At 40.3% G+C, this 23,877-nt stretch overlaps 1 protein-coding gene across 2 annotated transcripts in view; it reads left to right on the top strand.

Annotated features, from left to right (window-relative positions):
• Pcsk5 (proprotein convertase subtilisin/kexin type 5) overlaps positions 1-23,877 on the top strand; it is a 416,074-nt gene that overhangs the window by 266,114 nt on the left and 126,083 nt on the right. Inside the window, exons 16-21 of one of the 2 annotated variants that reach the window (XM_031389876.1) lie at positions 2,344-2,537; positions 7,943-8,027; positions 12,332-12,429; positions 12,838-12,967; positions 13,658-13,773; positions 17,031-19,628. In XM_031389876.1, coding sequence (XP_031245736.1) covers positions 2,344-2,537; positions 7,943-8,027; positions 12,332-12,429; positions 12,838-12,967; positions 13,658-13,773; positions 17,031-17,146 — 739 coding nt within the window. In that variant the 3' untranslated portion in view covers positions 17,147-19,628. Of the gene's footprint in view, positions 1-2,343; positions 2,538-7,942; positions 8,028-12,331; positions 12,430-12,837; positions 12,968-13,657; positions 13,774-17,030; positions 19,629-23,877 lie in introns of those variants that run through there. The other variant, XM_031389877.1, reaches the window with a different exon arrangement.

Genomic DNA, 23,877 nt, shown 5'->3' with positions numbered 1-23,877 from the left:
TTTCCATGCTTCTGTAGACTGAAGTTCCAAATGCTCAGATGCTTCCAAACTCCTCTTACAGTGCTATGCACCACATCATCCAGTTTATTACAACAGATAACCTCACTCATAATACCAATTTTCTGTATTAGTTGCTTTTCTCTGGCTGTGACAAAATGCCTGTCAAAAACAAATTAAAGAATGGTTTGTTTTGACTGAAATGCACACTGAAGGGGTTATGGTTCATCATGGTGTTGTAGGCACAGTGGTAAGAGCATGAGGCAGCTGGCCATGTTGAGTCTGCAGATCAACATTGACTCAGATCAGTGTGGATGCTCAGCTTCCTTGAGCCTTTATCCTTTATATTCAGCCTAGGATCCAAGTCCATGGCATGGTGCTGCTGGCACTCGGAGTGGGTCTTCAATTCAGTCTCTGGAGAATATCCTCATAGATATAACTGCAGGTGATATAACTCCTAGGTGATTCCAAATCGAGTTGGGTTAATGCAAAATATGTGTCACTCACTTGCAGAGCCCTGATGAGGTGAGACCAGCTATGCCCTTAGCATGCTTGTCTTCTGTAGTTCTTTTCCCAATTAGCAAGTAAAAATTATGCATACTTATGGAATACTACATGGTGTTGAGTGTTATGCGTTGTAGGATGACTAAAGCTATTTAACATCTATATTCTCAAACATGCTTACTATTTTTCTTATAATGAGAACTTTTTTAAAATATTTATTTATTTTATGTATGTGAGTACATTGTTGCTGTCTTCAGACACACCCAAAGAAGGCATCAGGTCCCATTACAGATGGCTGCGAGTCACCATGTAGTTGCTGGGAATTGAACTCAAGACCTATGGAAGAACAGTTAATATTCTTAACTGCTGAGCCATCTCTCCAGCCCCATAAGATCATTTTAAATTGACTCTTAAAAGCAATTTCCAAGTGTATAGCATGTTGCTGTTAACTCTTGCAACCATGATGTACCTACCATATGTGTGCTGAACTTAGTCATCCTGTTCGAAGGTATATGTGCTTTTTAGCCCATTAGTATTTAGTGCACTACCTGTGTTTATTCTTCCTGGACATGGCAGTGCCTGGGCTAGATGTATACTTTCTTCTCACATTCCCCAGCATGACAGAACATTCATGCTGCTCTCTGTTCTAACTCTTCCATTTTGGACACTGAGATAGAGCCTGTGCCTCTTACTGACAGGATCCTGTCTATCTATGCAGATATGTCCCATTGGATGCAAACTACAAGCTAGTGCACACCCACACAAAGCCCATCCAACCAACCCCATGTCCCTTCCAGCCCAGCCCACCTTCTCCATCCTCTTTCAGGCAAAATTGTGTTCTAGGAACAGTGCTCAGGCACCTAACTAGACACAGCCAAGCTCAAATTCCTGTGGAAATTCATGCTAAAAGTTAGATGCTGAGTCAAGGAGATTGGTCCTCAGCTGACTCCATGGTGGTAGCATCTGTTACACTAACCAAAATGCCTACTGTCTAATTGGTGCTCAAAAACTATTTAAATAGATAAATAAAGCCCTGTCTCCAGTTTTATACAATTAAGGAAGTTGGCTTTTTAAAAAGGAAAGTTTCAGCTTGGCTGTGGTAGCACACATATTTAACCCCAGTACTCAGGAAGCAAAGGCAGGTGAGTCTCTGAGTTTGGGACCAACCTGGTCTGCAAAATGAGTTCTAGTACAGCCAGGAATACACAGAGAAACTCTGTCTCAAAAAATACAAACAAACAAACAAACAAAAAAGCTAAGAAAAATAAAGGAAAATTTCTGATAAGCAAAATTATGTGTGTGTGTGTGTGTGTGTGTGTGTGTATATATATATATACATATATATACATGTGTATATGATTTTGTATATATGCCCATATATACATATAGGATATGTACATATGTAGATAGATAGATAGATAGATAGATAGATAGATAGATAGATAGATGACAACATACCACATTTACCCACATGCACATACAAGGTTCATGACAAGTTACACACAGAAGTGGAAGGAACTCCTTATTTTAATGACCTTTCCCCATTTGTGTTCCCTCAGAACAACAACATAAGCCAGCTCTTAAGATTCCAAATCCAGTTTTGATTCCTTTTATACGGCTAGACCAAATACCCACTTACTGGATGTAGTGCTAACTGTGATGTTCCTCCTTCATCCTGCACAAGAGGAAGCCTTACCAGACAGATGTGGTCCCTTTGACTTGGTGTTGGCATCCCAGTTGAAAACTAACCTTAAGGCCACAGGCAGCTGTCAGGTTTTCTGTAAAAATGCTGCGCTGTGAGTACGGAGAAGTAACATTTTCTCTTATAATCCCACGATGCAGAATCTGTGTCTCCAGCTGCCCTCCTGGCCACTTCCATGCTGACAAGAAGAGGTGCCGGAAGTGTGCCCCCAACTGCGAATCCTGCTTCGGCAGTCATGGTGATCAGTGCCTGTCCTGTAAATATGGCTACTTCCTGAATGAAGAAACTAGCAGCTGTGTTACTCAGTGCCCGGATGGGTCATACCAGGATATCAGTGAGTTGTTTTAAAATGTTTGGGCTTTTAATAAGATACAGGTTTTCATTTGAATAACTCTATGCATAAAATCTGGGTTTTGCTTAGTGCCAAGCAGAACCTAGCCAACTCATTAAAGAGATACTTTAAAATGGTTTTGTAGAGGTGCCTGTAGCAGTGGACCCTCACACTCCCTTCTCCCACAATGATTTCCTATTAGATTTACAGCACTGGGGTTATCATTGCAGCTCTATTAAAGCAGAAGGATGAAGCTTCAAGACATCCAAGGGAAGCAGGGACATCTAGAGGCATCTAGAACCATGCTTCAAGACAATTGCCCATTCAAAATTGAATTTCCTAGAGGTGGTTTGCGATAGCATATGTGGAATACTATACACAAGGGAACTCCAGTAGTGGCTCCGTGTCCACAGTTACCACTATGAGCTGATCACATAGCCACTACCTTCCATACACACCATCTGCTTCTATACTAAACTATACTAAACTACATCTAAACTATAGAACCATGCTGCTTCTATAGTTTTCACAGTGTTAGCAAGTTTCATCAGGGAGATGGGAACTCTCCCTAACTCCAAGTTCCTGCGGGCCAACCTGATAAGGATAGCAATGAGATCTGCTCATTTCTACACATTAACCAAACAATTTTTCAAAAACATGACTGTCCTATAAATGTAGACTAAATGGGGCTGGAGTGATGGCTCAGCAATTAAGAGCACTGGCTGCTCTTCCAAGAGGTCCTGAGTTCAAGTACCACAACCACATGGTTGCTCAAAACCATTTTTCTTTGTTTTTTTATTATATATTTTCTTTATTTACATGTAATATGATATCTCCTTTCCTGGTTTCCCCTCCAAAAAAAGGAAAGAAAAAAACCCTGTTCCCTCCTCCCTCCCCCTGCTCACCATGCACCTCCTCCTGCTTCCTGGCCCTGGCATTCCCCTACACTGGGGTATAGAACCTTCACAGGGCCAAGGGCCTCTCTTCCCATTGATGACCAACCAGGCCATCCTCTGCTACATATGCAGCTGGAGCCATGAGTCCCACTATGTGTACTCTTTGGTTGGTGGTTTAGTCCCTGGGAGCTCTGAGGGTACTAGTTAATTCATATTGTTGTTCATCCTATGGGGCTGCAAACCCTTCAGCTCCTTGGGTCCTTTCTCTAGCTCCTTCATTGGGGACCCTGTGCTCAGTTCAATGGATGGCTGTGAGTTCTGCTTCTGTATTAGTCAGGTACTGTCAGAGCCTCTCAGGATACAGCTATATCAAGCTCCTGTCAGCCAGCACTTGCTGGCATTCACAATAGTGTCTGGATTTGATGATTGAATATGGGAAGGATTCCCAGGTGGAAAAGTCTCTGGATTGTCCTTCCTTTAGTCTCTGCTCCATAGTTTGTCTCTGAAAATCCTTTCATGGGTATTTTGTTCCCCCTTTTAAGAAGGAACAAAGTATCTACTCTTTGGTCTTCCTTCTTCTTGAGTTTCTAGTGGTTTGTGAATTGTATTTTGGGTATTCCATGCCTCTAGGCTAATATGCATTTATCAGAGAGTGCATACCATGTGTGTTCTTTTGTGATTGGGTTACCTCACTCAGGATGATATTCTCCAGATCCATCCATTTCCCTAAGAATTTCATAAATTCACTGTTTTTAATCTCTGAGTAGTACTCCATTGTGTAGATGTACCACATTTTCTGTATCCCTTCCTCTCTTGAGGGACATCTGGGTTGTTTCCATTTTCTGGCTATTATAAATAATGCTACTATGAACATAGTGGAGCATGTGTCCTTATTACATGTGGAGAAAGAGGAACACTCCTTTATTGCTGGTGGGATTGCAAGCTGGTACAAGCACTCTGGAAATCAGTTTGGCGGTTCCTCTAGAAATTGGATATAGTACTACCAGAGGACCCAGCTATACCACTCCTGGGCATATACCCAGAAAATGTTCAAAACCATCTTTAATGGGATCTGATGCCCTCTTCTGGCGTGCAGGAATACATGCAGATAGAGCACTCATATACATAACTAAATATTTTTTTTTAAATGTAGACTAAACATGTGTCAGAGACATTTTAGTCATTAATGAGTAAATTATCTAACATAGAAACAAATGAAAACATGCAAGAGGAGAATGGGTTGTAAGATGATAAAGTACTGTATTGCCTAGGAAAGGTAAAATGTCCTTTTATGAAGCTGGTAAGAGGGCTCAGTGGTTAAGATTATAGGTAAGTGGGTAAGGTCCTCCAGGAGACCTCAGTGACATTCACAATAAATAGTTCACAGTCACCTGAAACTCTGTCAGGGGATCCAGTGCCCTTTTCTGGCCTCCAAGGATACCTGCATTCCAGGCTTGTACCAACACAGATAGACACATAATTTGAACAAAAGAAAATAAGGCACCAAGATAGAAAGGAAGGAAGGGAAAGAGGGAGGGAGGGAGGGAAAGAGGGAAGAAGGGAAAGAGGAAGGGAGGGAGGGAGAGAGAGAGTGAGAAAATAGTCTTTTTGTTAAGTTACATATGAAAGAAAGTTAGACATAGCAATATTGGTAGGTTTGGGGAGGGGTGTTTGTTTCTTACAGCCAGAACATTATCATGTTGCTAAACACCAACCCATACACTAACGTGTAACTTCTCAGAGACTGCCCTTCACTGACATAATTAATAAATAGGCAAAATTCAAGGTAATTAGTCCTTGGTTAGACAGTATTTCAGTATGGCCCTCCCAGAGATATGGGTATCTTTGGCTTTGTTTCTGAGTTCTAGGTACTTTGTCTCATACCACAGTCTATTAAAATTAGGCATCTGACTAGGTAGATCAGGCTCTTGTTCCACTTGGAGTAATGAATGTGGATTCTGCTAAAGTTCTTTTGTAAATAAAAAAAAAATCTTTTATTTATTTATTTACACTCCAGATTTTATTCCCCTCCCAGAAAGAAAACTTAGAAGATAAGATGAGTCATAAGAGATCCATAGATATATACAGTGTTTCTTAGGGAGTCTTGCATATACTAAGGGTGTGCTCCATCACTGAGTACCCAACAGCCGCTCCTCTTTGAAGAACTGGGGACTAGATACTTAGAAGCTATCTGGTCACTTCCACCACTGTATAGCATTGACTTGAGTGGTCAGTGTGTCATTCCTATTGTCTCTGTTACAGTTTCTCCCTCTAGTGAGACCACTTACATATAGCACAGTAATCAGGCTCTGTAATGATGGTGGCTACTGATAATTACTGAGAACACAGTCACAGTGGTTTATAGTTGACCTTTCCTCTTGAAATCATCCTATTAACTTGCCGAGATAAGCTAATAGGTAGAGTTCATGCTAATCTTCACTCAAGAGTGTAGAGACACTGACCTTGCCCACTAGAAGACCTGACATCAGAATGCAAATCTAGGGCCTGTGACTTCAGGTCCAAGGCCAGAACCTTAATGTATTTAGTGTGCTTAATGTCACAATGGGATCTGCAGTGTAGTTGCTAAAACACTGTCAAGGGCTTTGTATTTCCTGCTGAAAAATGCAGAATACCCAGTAGGTCCATACAGGAATCTGTCTCCATGTAACCTTGATGAACATCCACACTTAAAGATCAAAGAGAGGCGAAACCTATAAACAATGTTTCATTTGGTTCTCTCTCTATCCCCCCCTCTGTGTGTGTGTGTGTGTGTGTGTGTGTGTGTTCGTGTGTGTATGTGTGTGTGTGTGTGTGTGTGTGTGTGTGTGTGTGTGTGTGTGTGTGTGTGTGTGTGTTGTTATTACCTACTTGTTGAAAATATTTAATCTCAGGGGCTTCTACTCTGCCTTTGATCATTCAGTTTCTGGATAAAAGACACACAGCTTTTATATTTATAATAAACCTTACTCAGAACTAGAGCTGGGCAGATATTTTCCCTCTATGATATTTTGTCTACTTCCCTGACAATAATCCCACAACAAAACAGACTTGTCATGTTTTGTCTGGCCTCCTCTTAACTCCAATCGGCCAGCCCTCGTGGCCATGATTTCAAGATTCTTACCCCACAGGGTTTTTTCACTCTCCACCTTCCTCTCTCTCCCCATCATGGTTCTCCTCAGACTCCAAACTTTGCCTATCTCAATTCTACCCACTTATAGCCTGTAGGAATCTTTATTCACTAATCAGAGATAACTTGTGGGGCAAGGTCATATAGCATCACTTGGGTCTACGTGTAGATATTATCGTCCCTGTGGGCAACCAGGCATTGGGGGATATTATTTAGCATTACAATGTATAGCAAAAGACCAAACCTCAATAATTTCCCTTTTTAGTCCAATAAGAGGCTCTTTTTCCCCTCAGATATAAATTGAATACAATTTTGACAATTATGAGAACTATAAGGTATGATATATATTTATAATGTCCAATTTATTTATATTTGACAACTTAAGGTATTTTATTATCTATCCTATCTTGGTGAGTTTAGAGCTTTGTATCTAAATCATTTTCTATCATAACTTGTATAGACATTATAACATTTTTTAAAATCCTAAAAATTAATGTTAGTTCTGAAACTACCTAGTCTTCAACCCCAGCAGAAACCTGGGAAGGAATAAATATTACTTGAGTATGTAGAAAGTACAAAGCAAGCACTTTCCAAAACTATTGAAATGACAGAGGTTTCTGGCTGCCTGGACAGTCATCCACAAATTGTCTTTATAATATTGGAGCATTCATCTTCAGCCTTCTGGCCTAAAATATGACAGCCTTTTTTATGAAGCAGGAATTATGAAGGACTTGCTTACCTTGTCATGCAAAGCTTGGCAACTTCCCTGTATCTTGTTTGTCCAGTTTGACCAATGTTCTGTCTGCACCCATTGACATATCAGAGCAAGTTCTCAATTTCCACCAAAAAAAAATTTGACCAAGGTAAAAGGCCTTTGTCAACTATTATGCCAAATCACTACTTTTCTTGATAAATCTATCATGTTTCATTCTTTTTTGCAGTGTGGACATGGGTTTGTTATTGAATAGGAAAACTTAGAGTGTATCCACTCAAGCTAATATACTTCTACTTCTAATATACTTCCAAGAACATCCATTGGAATGTAATCATTTTTATATCCATTCCTTATCAATATTGTCCTTGCATCATGAGTGAGATTTCCTGTTTTAGAAGTTAGAAAACCATGCTTTGGAGAGAGAGTTGAAAGGAGTAAAAACTATAAACCTTTCAACTAAGAGTTTCTGAGGTCTGTCTGCATTGTGCCAAACAGGTGCATGGTGTTTCCTGCTGTAGCAGTTCATGAATCATGTACCTGACCTTTTCGATGTAGCTTTCCAGATGAACCTATGACTGCAGAGCACATTAGTAAACACTGGAACATCTCCATTCTTTTATGGAATCCAGTTGACTGACGTATGACTCTATTTCTTTTCTTTTCTTAACAGAGAAAAATGTTTGTGGGAAATGCAGTGAGAACTGTAAGATGTGCACAGGACTTCACAACTGCACAGAGTGCAAGGGCGGGTTAAGGTAAGGAGAAAGAGGTCCCGCAAGAGACACATCATCCAGGGAGATTTGCAGAGCAAATAGAAAGGAAATCATAAGAGTCAGCATGTAAACAAATAGCTCTCTTCATCTGCCCTTGGTTTGACTCACACTGAAGCACTTCCCTGTTATTTACATTATCTCTACAATTAGATGAGGAGAAAAAAATTTGCCATCTTGACTAAGGAAGGATTATAATCCAATAAATCCCCTATAAAGAAGATGATTTAGTGGGTAGAGAGACGGCTCAGTAGTTTAAAAAGCGCGTGCTGTTCTTGCAGAGGACCTGAGAATCAATCCCCAGCAACCACATAGTGGCTCAGTGATTATCTGTAACTCCAGTTCTAGGAGCTCCAGTGCCCTCTTTTGACCTCTACAGATTCCAGACACACATGTGCTGCACCCATATGCATGCAGGTGAAGCACTCAAGCATACAAAATAAATAAATGAACAATAAAATTAAAGTGATTTTTAAAAAGAAAGATGATTCAGATGTAAGTAAAGATGACCATTTGAGAAGCATCCTTTATACACTTTGATCTGCATTATGCTGGTCGAGAATGACTGGGCAGATAGTGCCTATAAATGCTGTTTAATCTGCCTGATTAAATTCTCAAGGGTGGAAAGTTATTCTCTTATCTTTATTATTTCTCTACACATACCCAGTCATTTGCTTATCTTAAGTACTTCAGCTTCAGTTCCATTAGACTCTCTGTGGTATGCACATAGAGTTAACACCAGGCGATGTTTTCCCTAGATTGATGACTGGCTCATTGCCAAAGCTGATACTTGGTAGACTGTAAGACAGCAATGTGCAGCACAAATACGAAGCTTCTTTCCTGAGAAAGAGGTCAAATGCTTCTATGCTGAGTCCACCACCCCATATGGGCTGGGCTCTGCCTTTATACGGAGTTAGAGTTCTATAGTACATTCCATTTAGGTAGTGATAGGATGTTGTGTTCATTCCATCTTTCTTCAAAAGTGAAATAGTACAGTGTAGACAATTCCCAGTCAGGTGCCCTTGATAGTCGTTGGTACTGGAATGGTATTCACACTTATCGATTATGATATTCACAATGTCGATTACATGTGACATTGCTCTTTGTTTTCCTAACTTACTTAAATCCTTTTAGTTACTTAAAACCTTGCTTCTCAGTACTTGATAATCTTGATAAATACAGGTCTGCCTAGCTACCTGATTCTTTATAATTTCTATTTTATACATATGTATGTTTTTGCTGTATGGATATCTGTTTGCTATATATGTGCCTGATGCCCGGGGAGGTAAGAAGAGGGCATCAAAGCCCCTGAGTCTGAGTTATAGATGGTTATGAGCTGCTGTGTGGGTGCTGGGCATCAAACCCGGCTCCTCTGGAAGAGCAGCCAGTCGTGTAACAGCTGAGCCATCTCTCCTGTCTGCACTTAATTCATCTTAAAGGAACAGTGTCATGGTGAGGTAGAAGTCTTTCCCCTCTATTTAGTAATCATGGCAAAGTCACTTAAATGCTGTTGTCTTACATTATTCTCATTACAAAATGCTGAGACTAACCTCTACTTTGATGAAGTATGATAGCTTGATAACATTTATTTATTATGCCGTTTATTTATTATAACATTATAACATTTATGTATTACTTACATCTTGTACATAATTAGTCCATAAGAAATAAAAGACTACTGAGCTTATTTCTTTATTTCTTAGAGAACATTTTATGGAGCTAGTTAAAACAGAACACACAGCAGAAATATGGCAGCCATGTATGTAATTTTCAATGTGCCAGTAGCCACATTAAAAGTGGTAAAAAGCAATAAGGGATATGATTTTAATAAAATATTTTACTTAAAATATATCCAAAATATATTATTACAACATGTGGCCAACATAAAAGAAATTCTAGTGAATTGCTTTAAATTCTTTATTATTTTATTAAGTCTTTGAAGTATGGCATATATGGTCTTAGCATATGTCTAAGACTCAACAATAATTTTTATGAGAAATATCTGTATTAAGAAGTTTTTAAATCTAATAGAGAGAGCAAATTTTATGAAGCCATTCTATTCCAAACGTGCTGAGAAGCTTGCCAACAACTGAGTCTCATAAAGTTATTTTTTTAAATATAGTCATAAATTAATTAAAATTAATTATTTAGATGAATGAATATTTAAAATTCAGTTTCTTCGCTGCACTAGCCTCATCTCAGGGGCTCAGTAGCCAATTGGCTAGCACAGGCCTAACCTAGGTGGTTTTATGCAGGAAGGAATGGAGGCTGCTCTGAACTGGACGGGTAGGCCTCAGGACGCCTATGCTTTGGAAGCAGCTGGCAGCTTCAGAGTTCAGTGACTGTGCTCTGTGCCCAGCCCTTGCTCCATCATCTCTTCCAGCACAGGCAGCCTCTGTCTCCTGCTGAATGGAAGCCAGCCTCAGAAGGCCTGTCCTTTCTTGGAGAGCCAAGGCATCTTTTCTAAAACTCTGGTACATTTTTATTTTATTGGTTCTTATTTCGTCCCACGAAAGGATTCATTTGATGTACTACATTTTTCTCTAGAGCTGGAGGAAGGCAAGGAGGTCTTTGTGGACAGCAGGCCAGCGGGCTCTGAGAATGACATGTACTTTGGGGAAAACTGCCCTTTGCCACATCGAGGCTCCTTCCTAGGTGCCTCTGAGCTGATGGCTTGACTGCAGAAGACCTGGAAATTGTTACATGGTGGCTAAGAGCAAATACCCTTACCTAAATACCTGGATGAAAATGATTTGAAACACTAACAAGAGTGTTTATGATGCTTTTCTTCTGCTACTTTAATTTTGTACTTTCCAAGTGTCTTGAGTGAACAGAAGGTGAAGTAAAATTCAATTTTCAAAATTAATATAAGCCGTATACAAAGCCGTCAACTAGGATATAAGTTGGAGCCATACAGACTATCAGAAAATAGAAAGCATTTGACCGTGTTCCAAACATATACATTCTCCAATACGACGAATTTTATAACAAGTTTGCACCTACTCTCTTCCAGCTGCTGTTCAGTTATATTTTATATGAAATAATGCAAATTCTATGTGTATTTTTAAGTTTCTGAATCATGCCGTAAACTTGGCACAGAATCACGTACCTGTAATCTCAGTACACAGGATATGGAGGTCAAAAGGTCATCCTCAGTTATGTAGCTAGTGGGTTCAAGGCCAGTCTCAAAAATAAATAAGTAAATGAATAAGTAAACAAAAACTGAAGCTATGAGAAATGCCATAGCTAACAGAAATTGTGAAAGAAATTTTTTTTTACATTTTTATTTTACATTTTAGAAACTCAGATATGGATCATAGTAGTAGCTAGAGAAGCAGGCATTTCAATAAATCACTTAATATTATAAAATCACCTCCAGGGAAAACTAAAAAATGATACAACAAAGAAAAGTCAAGATGTTTGCAAGGTTTCATTTTGCTTAATTACTCATTAGAGTGGCTTAGGTAAATAAACTGGTAAAAAAGTAGCAAAGAGGACTGGAGGGAAGGCTCAGTGCTTAGGAGCACAAACTCCTCTCCCTGGGGACCTGACTTCTATTTCCAGCCCCCACATCAGATGGCCATCAACATCCTGATAAAAACAAACGTTTATCCAGCTGTGGTGGCACACACTTTTAATCCCAGCATTCAAAAGAAAGAGACAGGCAGATCTCTGAGTTCAAAGCCAGCCTGGTCTACAAATAGAGTTCCAGGACAGCCAGGGCCACACAGAAAATCCCTGTCTCAGGAAACAAAAACAAAAACAACAAAAGTCACAAAAATATCATAAGATATTGTCAACCATGGAATTAGTTCATCAGAGTTTTTGTTTTGTTTCATTTTTATGTTTATATTGTCTGCGTGTATGTATATGTACCACATGCATGTGATCTCCCCAGAGGCTAGAAAAGGGCATCAGATCCTCTGGAACTGGAGAAACAGAACATTGTGAGGAATCTTGTGGCTGCTGGTAACCCAAAACAGGTCCTCTGCAAGAGTAGTGAGTGCTCTTAACGACTGAGCCACCTTCCTAGCCTCTTGTCAAAACTTTTTAAAGCACTGTTAGATGTAAAGTAAGGCTGAAAAACGCCGGATGGTTTGACACATTCAAGAGAGAGGCTGCGTGCTGCAGATGTTATTACAAGTACCAAGAAAGGTCTAGGGCCATTTTTCTTGTCTTACAGCTTTACCAATCTCTGGTGTCTGAGGGGACCGTATTTGTTATGTATGGAGTCCCCACTTTTCCATGGGGACAATAGTCTGCTTACAGCTTGTCTATGTTTCTCTCAGCCTTCAGGGATCCCGCTGTTCGGTCACCTGTGAAGATAAACAGTTCTTCAACGGTCATGATTGCCAGCCCTGCCACCGCTTCTGTGCCACCTGCGCTGGTACCTTCTCCCACTCCTACCCCTTACATCCCCAACTGTGGTTGTCCTTTTAGTTAGCTGTAGCCACGTTTCATGCTGCTTTCAGGACATTTCAAGGAAGTGCGCAGGGCCACCTTTCACCTGATAATGGTACACCAATTCTCACAGAAAGCCAATAATCATCAGCGCCTTGTGAGGAACTTAATTGTCCCAGCAAGCATCTCTTTCTCAGAAGGACAGGCATTCTTCTCGAATAGATTCAGTTAAAAACACAAGAGTCCCCTCCCAGCCCCACTGAAGGAAAGTAAGAGAGAGGACAAAGTTAGGACTTAAGAGGGCGGCAGGTGGGTGTGGCTTTCGCACACCATGATTCAGCCTGTCCTGAGGCTTTTCTTCTTTGCTGTTTCTTGCATGTGCTTTGCACTGAAGGGGCCGGAGCAGATGGATGTATTAACTGCACCGAGGGGTATGTCATGGAAGAGGGAAGGTGTGTACAGAGTTGTAGTGTGAGCTACTACTTGGACCACTCTTCAGAGGGAGGCTACAAATCCTGCAAGAGGTAAGTCCACCTGCTCTGACCCTAGCACTTGATATCTGAGTTCCTTGGAAGTAATGAGAAAACCGATGATTTTTAATGATAAAGTACAATTTGGTCTCTGAGGTTTTGGACATTGACCTGCAGAATTTGTTCCTGTTGGCTGGTATTTTTAATGCCTTAAAGTTTTGAGTGTGTGTGTGTATGTATAGTTTGTAGGAGGTGGCTGGGACCAGAGGTCAACATTGAGTGTCTTTGTCAATTGTCCTCTTATTTATTTATTTATTTACTTACTTATTTATTTATTTTTGAGTCAGGATCAGTCACCAGTTTGGTTAGATGGTCAAGCACAAGCTCCCTCAGTCTATCTTTCTTCCAGTGCTGGGAATATAGAGGCACAATACCACACCTGCCTTTTGACATGGGTGCTAGGGATCTGAACCTTAACAAATAAGCCATCTCCCCAGTTCCCCTTCACACATACCTTAGAGTTTTTAAAATAGTATTTCTGTTTCCAGGACAGGCTTTTTCCCCATTGGCGTCAGTGTCTACCTGCCACATTTTTCCTAATATTCTCAAACCTAACAGCTATTATAAGAAAATATTTTTGTCATCCTCAAAGGAAGAACTAATTTGAAGATATTAACATATTGAGAGTAAACATCTCCCATGCAGATGGATAAGAGATTCAATAATTATGCATTTTGCCTGTAGATGTGATAACAGCTGTTTGACATGCAATGGCCCAGGATTCAAGAACTGTTCCAGCTGCCCCAGTGGGTATCTTTTAGACTTAGGAACGTGTCAGATGGGAGCCATCTGCAAGGATGGTGAGTACAGCTACATGATCTACTCTTTGCACTTTACAAACTAACATATTTCCGTTTTAATAAAGAGACTGACAAGCATGTATTTAACAGGATATGCTCAGTATCTTGTAGACATTTGCTGACCTTGATTTACATCTTTAATGAGTCATGTTGCTTTGTATTATTTTGTTATCATTGTATATAGACCAAATCTTACTGTGTAGCTTATGCTGAACTCTAACTTGAGGTCTTCTTACTGCAGGTACCTGGGTACCACCAAACCCCATTTTGTTTCTCTTTTCCCCCCCTTTTTTAATGATAGGAATAAATAAATCACCTGAAATCCCAAAACAGTTCCAGTTAGTTGTTTTAATTAATAAACTTTATTTTTCAGAACAGCTATCCCTTCATAGGAAAACTGAGCATGTACTCCAAGAGCACACACATGCATAGGCTTCCCCACTATCAACAGCTTAAACTACAGTATTATAATCTGCCACACTCATGAACCCACAAAGACACATCATCATCAACTAAGTCCATAGCTTACCCTAGCATATGTTTTGGCACTATAAATTTATAGTTTGAGTAACTGTACATGACATGTGTATGTGATTATCTCATCACATGACATGGTTTCTGTGCCCTAAAAGTCCCTTGTGCTCCCACATTCATCATCCTGCCTCCCAGTTCCTGGACTCTCTGAATTTCTGTTTTTTATTTTATGTCTCCATAAAGTCTTTCTTTGCAAAACATCTAATATTTATGATCATACAGTATGTAGCCTTTTCTGTTTGGTTGGCTTTTTAATTGTTTCTTCTCATTTTTTATTTTTTTTGTCACACAGACTTTGTCCAAATTTTTTGATGCCTTGTACATAAAACCTTACACCCTCCCATGAACACTTAGCATTTTGCTTCCTAAACCCTAGGTTTTAAAACTTCTTGGGAAGCTTCATTTTAATGAGAGTATGGTAATTCAATCCTGTAAATATTCCCTAGTACTTGCCAATCTCTGGTTATTTAGATTTTTTCTCATTTTAATATTTGAATCCTAATCCAATAGTATCAGAGTGTTTAATGGAGCATGCAAGGCTAGGAATTAACTTTATAATATTCCAGCAGGAAAAAAAAAAACCCCAAAATGTGATGATAAAAAAAAAAAAAAGATCAAACATAGAACATAGGAATTCCCAGTTGGGCTAGTCTGCTTTTCTTGCCATTGAGGGTTTTTATTCAAATTCTAGGACCTACACTGTCCCCAAAGATTCTGACTGAATTATACAGGGTATAGTATGACACAGATCCTTGTAGGAACTCTTAAGTGTCCCTAATTTGCAGTGCAGGTTAAGGAACCTCCTCTACAAGCTTGGCAGCTTGGCAGCTGCCAGGTCCTCTCACTTCTCCACAGTCATTTTCCACCTGTAAATTCAGCACATTTCAGTTACTCCAATACCAACATTAGTTTTTGATTTTCCACATAATAAGTACTCAGGAGACCCTAACTTTGTACCTAAACTTTACACACAAAGTATATCTCACTAGAGAAATCAATTGTATTTGAACTATCATTCAACATGTTTTTGGAGACTACATTTGGAACAGTCTTGGTCACAAGGCTATAGCCCTAGGGAAAGGCAGAACATGAAGTTAGGAGTCTGTATGCTGTATTCAGATCTCCACTTCACACAAACTGAAGAAGATACAACTGATGCTGTGTGGTTATTCCACAGCTCACTATTAGGAACCTCAAAAGGCCATAGCAGGAAGGGAGTCATTGAGAACATTGATACACACTTATAGTCATATTTCCTTGAAGCATCTGGGTGACTTCATCTTCATCATGTTTCAGAACAGGTAGTGTAGCAGAGTAGGCTGGGCCCTCCCCACTCTGTGCTTTTAGAGCCAGCCAGGGCTAGTTCTTAGTACACCACTCTGGGGTGAGAAGCCCGAAGTGAGGCACAGAGCCATTTAATTATCAGCCGTCAGTTACCAGCACATGTCATTTATATCAGAATATAGCCAGAATGTTTTTAAAATGTCTGTACACAAATTACTAAGGAAAATACAAATGATTGAGAGTCACAGGACATCTCTCTTGAAGTTTTCACCTCTAGCAGTTGGTATTGAGCACCTAACACTGAAGAAGCCTTCAAACACCTTACTAAGCATTGCTGACTGTGGGCTAAGTTGTTTCAAACAGCAACTTGGTCAAAGGGAAGTTTCAGGATTGTGAGCTAGAGTGGAAAATGAAGAGCTTTTGTTTGCAATAAGGCCACTCTCAGGCCTGTGAAGAATGAGGTCCTTTGAGCCCTTGGTCACATGGCCAGTGCTCTAAAGGACTACAAGTTGTTCTTTTTCAATTCCATATTTCCGTGATCCTAAAACAATCGTTTTGCAGTTTAATATCTCTGGAATCATATATATCTATTAATTCATGACAACTCACTATTGATCTTGACCATTCGGTTGATAATATGTAATTGTCATGCCTGGATCTTAGACTTAGCCACAGAAATATACATTGAATTGAATGAAGCCTGTGACTCCTGGTTCTCCTGTGTCATTTATAGCAATTCAAATGAACATGGAAAAACTACACATGGAGCATTATATCACATACTATTGATAAGAATAAATTTAAGCCAGGCAGCGGTGGCACACACCTTTAATCCCAGCACTTGGGAGGCAGAGACAGGCGGATTTCTGAGTCTGAGGCCAGCCTGGTCTACAGAGTGAGTTCCAGGACCACCAGGGTTACACAGAGAAATCCTGTCTCAAAAATTAATTAATTAATTAATTTAATTTAATTTAATTAAAATTCCAATTGCTAACAGAATATGGTAGCACAGTGTAAGCATTATTACCCTGTGATACTGAAATATGAGTCGACCTTAAACTGTCTTGGATTCATTGTAGCTTGGATTCTATGAAATATGGTACAAATGACTGAATATTTTCTGCTCTTGATGATTCTGAGAAGAAAAGTTCCTTGCTTGTGATATTATTGATTTATAATTTATTCTTTTTTTTTCCACTCTCTTTTTCCTTTCCCAAATGGATACCAATCACATTTACTACTGGACTGCAATATTTCTCCTTGAAAACACTGCTGTTGACTGAAATCACTTTGGGTGGACCAAATTCCCTCCTGTGCCTGCTCCTGAATGGCCTCTTCCAATCCCCCAAATCTACCTCTCTGGCCAATCAAAACTTACCTCCGTGTGTCACGCTGCTCTTCACTCCACTCCCCCACTCTCTTGCTGACTTCTGGAAAAGCAACGGAAGAGTCCTGGGCAGAAGGAGGCTTCTGTATGCTTGTGAAAAAGAACAATCTGTGTCAGCGGAAAGTTCTACAACAGCTGTGCTGCAAAACATGTACATTCCAAGGCTGAGCAGCCACCTCACATCCCTCTTCCTGTAGACTTATAGATTATTCCATATTATTAAAGAAAAAAAAGCCAAAAACTGCAACCCACCTCTCTCTTTCTTGCTATCTTTTTTCTCTCTCTCTCTATTTCAAGTTTGTGCAGGGAGATGGTGAACTCTTTTGTCAGAACTTAAATAGAAGAAAAAAAAAAAAACTACAACAAGCCTACCTTTTATAACTGGATGTTTAGTGTTAAACAGCCAGAATCACAGAGACAGTATTGTATAACCAAAGTATTTGATGCCAAAATTTGACGTTAAAGTAATGATTTGATTTCCTGCCCTGGTCTGAAGGTCCATTTTATTCCTCTGCGATCACTCACTGTTTCTCCTTTAAAAATTCCTAAAAACATTTTTCCCCCAAAAAACATCCTAAGAGCACACATAGATCAGAATGAACAGAGAGCTTTGCCTCAGTCATTTTTCTGGCTTTTGTCTGCAGCCAAGGAAAAAGACAGGAAGCTGGACCGTAGGGTCCTGAGAACACCCTGCACAGTGTCTTCAGTGTCTCGTCTTAGTGTTTCACGGTTCCACGGTGATTCCTTCCCACACATGATTTGCTTTGTATGTCGCGTTCCGGTTTTTTTGCACTTTTCCTGCCTGATAAGTCTCCTCCACTGGCTTCATCAGGCAGACAGACTTTCTGCTACTGACTTTTCAAACACTGTCAATTGGGTTATTTTTTTTACACAGCTGGTAAAATGGATTGTTCTGCAGAGTCACATGGACGGTAGACGCATGTCCTAGCCAGAAGGGCTGAGGCTGACCCAGGTCGCCCAAAGCCCAGAGAGTCATCTGTAGGCTCTATAACAACCTCTTGGTGCTATCTAGCCGTTGCCCCACTACCTTTTTTTAACTGTCATCAGAAATTACATTTGTCACGTGGGAAGCATTTGGATTGTGATGCAGGAAGTTTCTTCCTAGGGTCAAAAGTTTCTAAGAAGGTCCTGTATTTTTTAAGAAATGGAATTTATTTAAATACTATTTAAGCTCATGCTTAACACTAGTGGAGCAGTGCTTTTCAATGGTGCTTATTACTCAAGTTGTCTCCTCTTGTCATTTTTAAAAAATAAAACTGGAAATTGAATGTGGGCGGCATGATTGTACCCTCCTGGTTCTGTATTTCTCACTCCTCTGTCCTTCTATAACTAGGGCCATGTTCTTACGTACCTGTCCACCGAATGCCATGGAGCTGGGGTTGGTTTGTCTGTCTGATGCGAAATGTGTTCACTGGTTTTCTGTGACTCCATAAATACTCCGTAGAATCTAGAATACTGAACTATCAAGAAACTACTATGAATCTGTGGGTGAAAATGATGAAACGTGATAAATCTTTTTGTAGTTCCTCTGAGAATAACTGATATCACACTCCTTCATTTTTCCTTTCAAATCCCCTTGGTGACCTCATTTACTTGGAGCATGGCCAGGCATCTCCAGGTTCTAAGCTTTGGAAAGCTACACTTCCAAGATGCAGTGGCTTCACTACTAAGAAGAGTGTGGTGACCTTGGGAAGGAGCTGGGGTGTGGATGCTAAAGTCCCCATTCATAGAAACAAGCAGTAAACAGCCTACCCTGAAAATATCACTAGTCAACAAAGTTCACTTCTAGCTGCAGGTAGATAATGAGTAATTGGTCTACTGACCCCTTTAATAGCATTATAATGTTACTGAGTCAGGAGATTCATAAGTAACTAAGAAACTGGCAGGTTATACTGGGCAACTTTCTTCTTTAGAACACTGTAGGCTCTTCTTGCTCAAAGAGCAGAGGGATTCCTGGCCACAGTATATTCTTCCTATGTTTAAATACACAGGCTTTAAATGACGAGATGTAAATGTAAGACAGACAGATGGCAAAGACAAGACTTGCTTGCAAAGATATCAAGTTGATTGGGCAAGTCTATACAATTAGAGGCACAAGGTTACAATGATACAAAAGATAATACTGATGTCCTTGCCCTTAGACAGATAGCCACCAATATGACAGCAAATTCACTGGGGTTCACTACCATGCATTCCATTTCCCACTGACCATGCAGGTGCACATCACTGAAATACTGGTTTAACTACTAGTGTGTTACTGCCTCATTTATCACCATTAACTAGAACATAATGCTTTCAAAGTTTACGTTAATGTTATATATTATGTATAAATATATATATTCATAATGAGTATATGGAATGGATAGCACAAAGTTTGGAGACATGACAAATGCTCTTACCCTTTGGAGACAAAAGTCCTATTTTCTGTTTTCTTTTGTCTTTTGATCTTTAATTCACTAATTAATAGTGACCTGTTGTTAAATCCAAATCCACTTTGCTGAAAAATACTGTACATGTGTAAAATGTTCAGTTGTTTTTTTGTAAAATATAGAACAGTTGTAATTGATACTGGCCAAAATCAATGTTATTCCATATTTTATTTTTTCTATTAAATTAACCTAAGTTCCTGTTTATTTGATCTCTTCATACCCATGTGTAAACTCCTCTGAAAGGCTTAGTGGATGAGAAACTTCTCTGCTTCCATATAGAAGCAGAATGTGAAGAATCAGTGGATCTGAATGAAACATCTAAGTATAAGTACAGAAAGAAAAGTGGGAAGATGGGTAGAAACAGGAAGGAGGAGGAAACAACACACAGAACAGGTGACATTTGGACAGCAATGTATGTTAAATCTCATTTTTAAGAAGAATATAACAAAAATGCCCATTAAAACTTGGCATAGTTTCTGTCCAGCTATAGCTACCTGATTGCTCGAATGGCAGGTAGCTGAGTCATTTCTGCAGAACAAGAATGAGAGAGAGAGAGAGAGAGAGAGAGAGAGAGAGAGAGAGAGAGAGAGAGAGAGAGAGAGAGATCTGTACAGGGGTGGGCAAGGATGTAGCAAATGTAAAAATTGAAAAGAAAGGTTCAGTTTGTTGACAACTTGTATAAATTTGCCAGTAGCTAACCATGAACACCTAAAGAATGAGTTTGTCCAACAGAAATCTCTGAGCCATAGCACTGAATGGGACTGGGCAATGAGATAAACTGAGCAGTGGATATATATTCTTGTGGCTCCTGCTTGAGATGCAGTCACTCCCCTGGTACTTCATTACTTGCCATTGGGCAGAGAAATGAGTAAGAAATCAGCCAAAGCAGCCAGGTGAGATCCAGCCAGAACCAACCATCAGAGAATACCAAAGATTTAAGAGAAAGCTTCTGCTATCACACAGTCCTTACATAAAGACGAAGGGAATTAATTTTAGTGATCATGGAGCAGCACCCACCATGAAAATATAACACATATATCCTAATGTACATATAACCTCTACTGAGTCAAAGAAGGACTCCAGAGCAAGGATACATGTGTTATCCTGTTTACCTATCAGGAAGCTGGAGCATATAGATTCCAAACCAACTGAGGCAGCAAACTGATAATCATCATAATGAAGTTCAGAAACTGACAGAGGGCAGTTACAAGTCTTATAGGTGGGTCACTTAGTTAAGTTTAGGCTGAACTGGTCAGGGATGAGTTCCTGGAGCAATTAGAAGTACAATTGGCCCATGACTGTTACTGTCTAGAGGTCTTGGTCAGGTTCAGGGGTCTTAATTTAAAGAATCAAAACTCAGGGAAAGTGTTGAGCAGAATAAGTAAGATCTTGATAAATCTCAAACACAGCAAACAGGAGATAAAATCAGTAATTTAGGAATGGCTTTTATTGAGGGTGAGGAAACGCACATATAACAAGCACATTAAAAAAAAAAGACCATCTGCAAGGCAGAAAGCAGATTTGAAAAGCCAAAGACCATCAGCTTCTCCTTGAGGGCTGGAGTTAAAGTCCTTGAAAGGTCTTCTCTAATGTAGGGCTGGTCAATTTGAAGAAAGGCAAGATGGCAGATTGACCAACTTATTTTGACCCAACCTTGAACTTGTTGAGCCAGTTCATCAACAGGGGCCCTACCTAAAAAAGAAAAAAAAAGAAAAAAGCCCAGAAGGCCTTGGTTTTAGCTGCCAGACGCTTGTATCAGGTTCAGAGGATGGTGAAGAAGCCAGTCATCATGGAAGTTAACTATCTATGTTACCTAGTCATGGCCCCTCTCCCTATCTGTTTACCTATCAGGGAGCCTGTCTAAGTCCTTGACCCACTTCACATGTAAGTTTGCCACACATGAGAGGTTCAGGTCAGGAAGGAACTTTCATGGTTTTAATCTAATTAGTTCATTGCTACAAAGGGCAGTAGTTCAACTTGCAGTGGTGTAGTCAAGAAATAACTACACCTTTGCATTTGGTGCTAGTCCTTCATCTCTGTCTAGTCCCACCCTAACCACAATTGCAAAATTCTCAAGTGGCACCCCAGGAGAAGCCCTTGCTCAGCAGTGGCCTTCTCAGGCTTATCAGGAAGTTGCAAGCCATGAACTTGGTAGTGAAGGGAGCCAATTGGCTTTGCGACTAATATACTGAAGTTTCTTTATTGAGTGATCTACACTGTCGGCATATTTGAGTATGGAAATACACAGTCCCTACTCTGTGTACCCTTCCCACCCAGATACTCCAGTAGAAAGACTCCTGAGATGCTGACATGGAGAGATATACGTTCTTCACAGTGTTTGCATCATCATCCAGCCTCACACAAAATACCAGCAGAAAGCAGTGTGCTAACCAAGAGGTGTCTTAGTTAGGGTGTTACTGCTATGAACAGACACCATGACCAAGGCAAGTCTTATAAGGACAACACTGAATTGGGGCTGTCTTACAGGTTCAGAGATTCAGTCCATTATCATCAAGGCAGGAAGGAACATGGCAGCATCCAGGCAGGCATGGTACAGGAGATGCTGAGAGCTCTACCTCTTCATCTGAAGGCAGCTGGAAGAAGACTGACTTCCAAGCAGCTAGGAGGAGTGTTTTAAAGCCCCACCCCCCCACACACACACACAATGATGTCCTTCCTTCCTCCAACTAGGCCCCATCCTGGGCTAAGTACATTCAATTCACCACAAGAGGCAATCTTAAACTAATCTGGCAAGTTGGATTCTATCTCCTTCCATTTTCTAATACAAAATGGCAGAGGGAAACCAAGGCCAGCTGCAGCTTGACCTTGCCTACCCTAAGCTGGGCTCTCAGCCATAAAGTCAGAATATGTACATGACAGAGAAAGTATAAGCCCCTCTTCTCTGCTTAACATCCATTTCCAGATGCTCTTGTTGCCAGACCATAAAATCCAAAGTTCTCCATAGAGCATCTTAGAGCCTTTGACATATTCAGCTGGGTACAGCCAAGATGAACTGAATTTCACTGTGGCTCATTGGAGCTCCTTGGCACCAAGCAACAAACTCTAATCCACATAACCGTGTCTTCTCGTCATCACTAGAGGTGATGATCCAGCCAGATTCAGCTCTTTGGCAGCAAAGAGGCAGTTACGCAGCAGGCCAGAGCGTGAGTGGTGGCACAGGATCCTGTTCTCTACCGCCAGGAGACTCTTCAGAAGATGATTTGGCAGGGTTTCCCTTGGGTTGGTTGGTTTCATTTCTGAGACAGACTTTCACACTATAGTTTAAACTGGCCTTAAACTCAGCATTCTTCCAGCCATTGCTTCCCATGTGTTGGGTTAGTAGGCATGAACCCCATGCCTGGCCTTAGTTAGGTTATTACTGAGGGATATGCTTAACAGCATCTCTTCCAGTTGGCTATTCTTTACATACAACTGTTGTTTTGTTTTCTGAGCAACAAAGATAATTCTAGAAATTTCCAGACACACTTTCTGAGGTACATAGTGCAAGATCCTTGACCTTTTGTCAATATTTTTATATACTTTTGTAGCATGCAGGTTTTGCTACCCCGCTTTAAGCTCCAGAAACAGACTCTGGATGAAAAACACAGACACATACATTGCTCAATTTCAACCTACTTTCTTGGCTCAATTGCTGGACACTACTAATTTCCCATGGCTAGGGTGCCCTTCCCAATACTTTAGCTCAGCACCCTAAATGCATCCTCAACTTTAATTGCTCAGTTACCTTTAGTCACAGTTCAACACCCTAACCTCCCGCCTGGAAAAGTGGTCTATGGCCACTCCATCCAAGATCTCACATGGCTGGTCACCTTTTGTCCCTCTAAAGCATAGTGAAAAATTCCCTTCCTCCTCTGCATCTCCTCCCCTCCCTTCCAGGGACCTGGAACTCCTGCCTCTTTCCTTCCATCCAGCAATTGGTCTCTGGTATCTTTAGGGATAGATCAAGAACCAATTGGGGGACAGAACCTTAGTATCAGACCCACACCCTACACACTTTAAGTATGCAATGTTTTAAGATTAACATGGTTTTATTTAATTAGGCACATAGAGAAGCCACCACAGACATGAATTTTCTGACACAGGAATTCCTGCTAGTAGAAGGTGTGGCCAGGACTCAAGCCATCACTTCGCACTTGTCCCTCATACTGCTTTCTTTTTTAAGAGTGCCAGAGCACATTAACTTCATATGACACACATTTCAAGGTGAGCAGGAATTATTTCCCAAGAAAGGATAGAAAGTACACTGACCCTTTGAACTTGGCTTTTTGGTTTTGGGTTTTGGTTTTTATTTATAAGCCCAAATAACTCCAAATTTTCTTTGCCATACATTAGCCTCTAAGTTCTTACTTTCTCCAGACTGACCTTCTAATGGGGTCATATATACAAAATTGGCTATAATGCGACAGTATTTAAAGGGGCATAAAACAT

This window comes from Mastomys coucha, unplaced genomic scaffold, assembly GCF_008632895.1.
Source record: "Mastomys coucha isolate ucsf_1 unplaced genomic scaffold, UCSF_Mcou_1 pScaffold21, whole genome shotgun sequence".
NCBI lineage: Eukaryota > Metazoa > Chordata > Mammalia > Rodentia > Muridae > Mastomys > Mastomys coucha.
The sequence above is the reverse complement of the archived record's forward strand: the minus strand, read 5'-3'. Positions and strand labels throughout refer to the sequence as shown.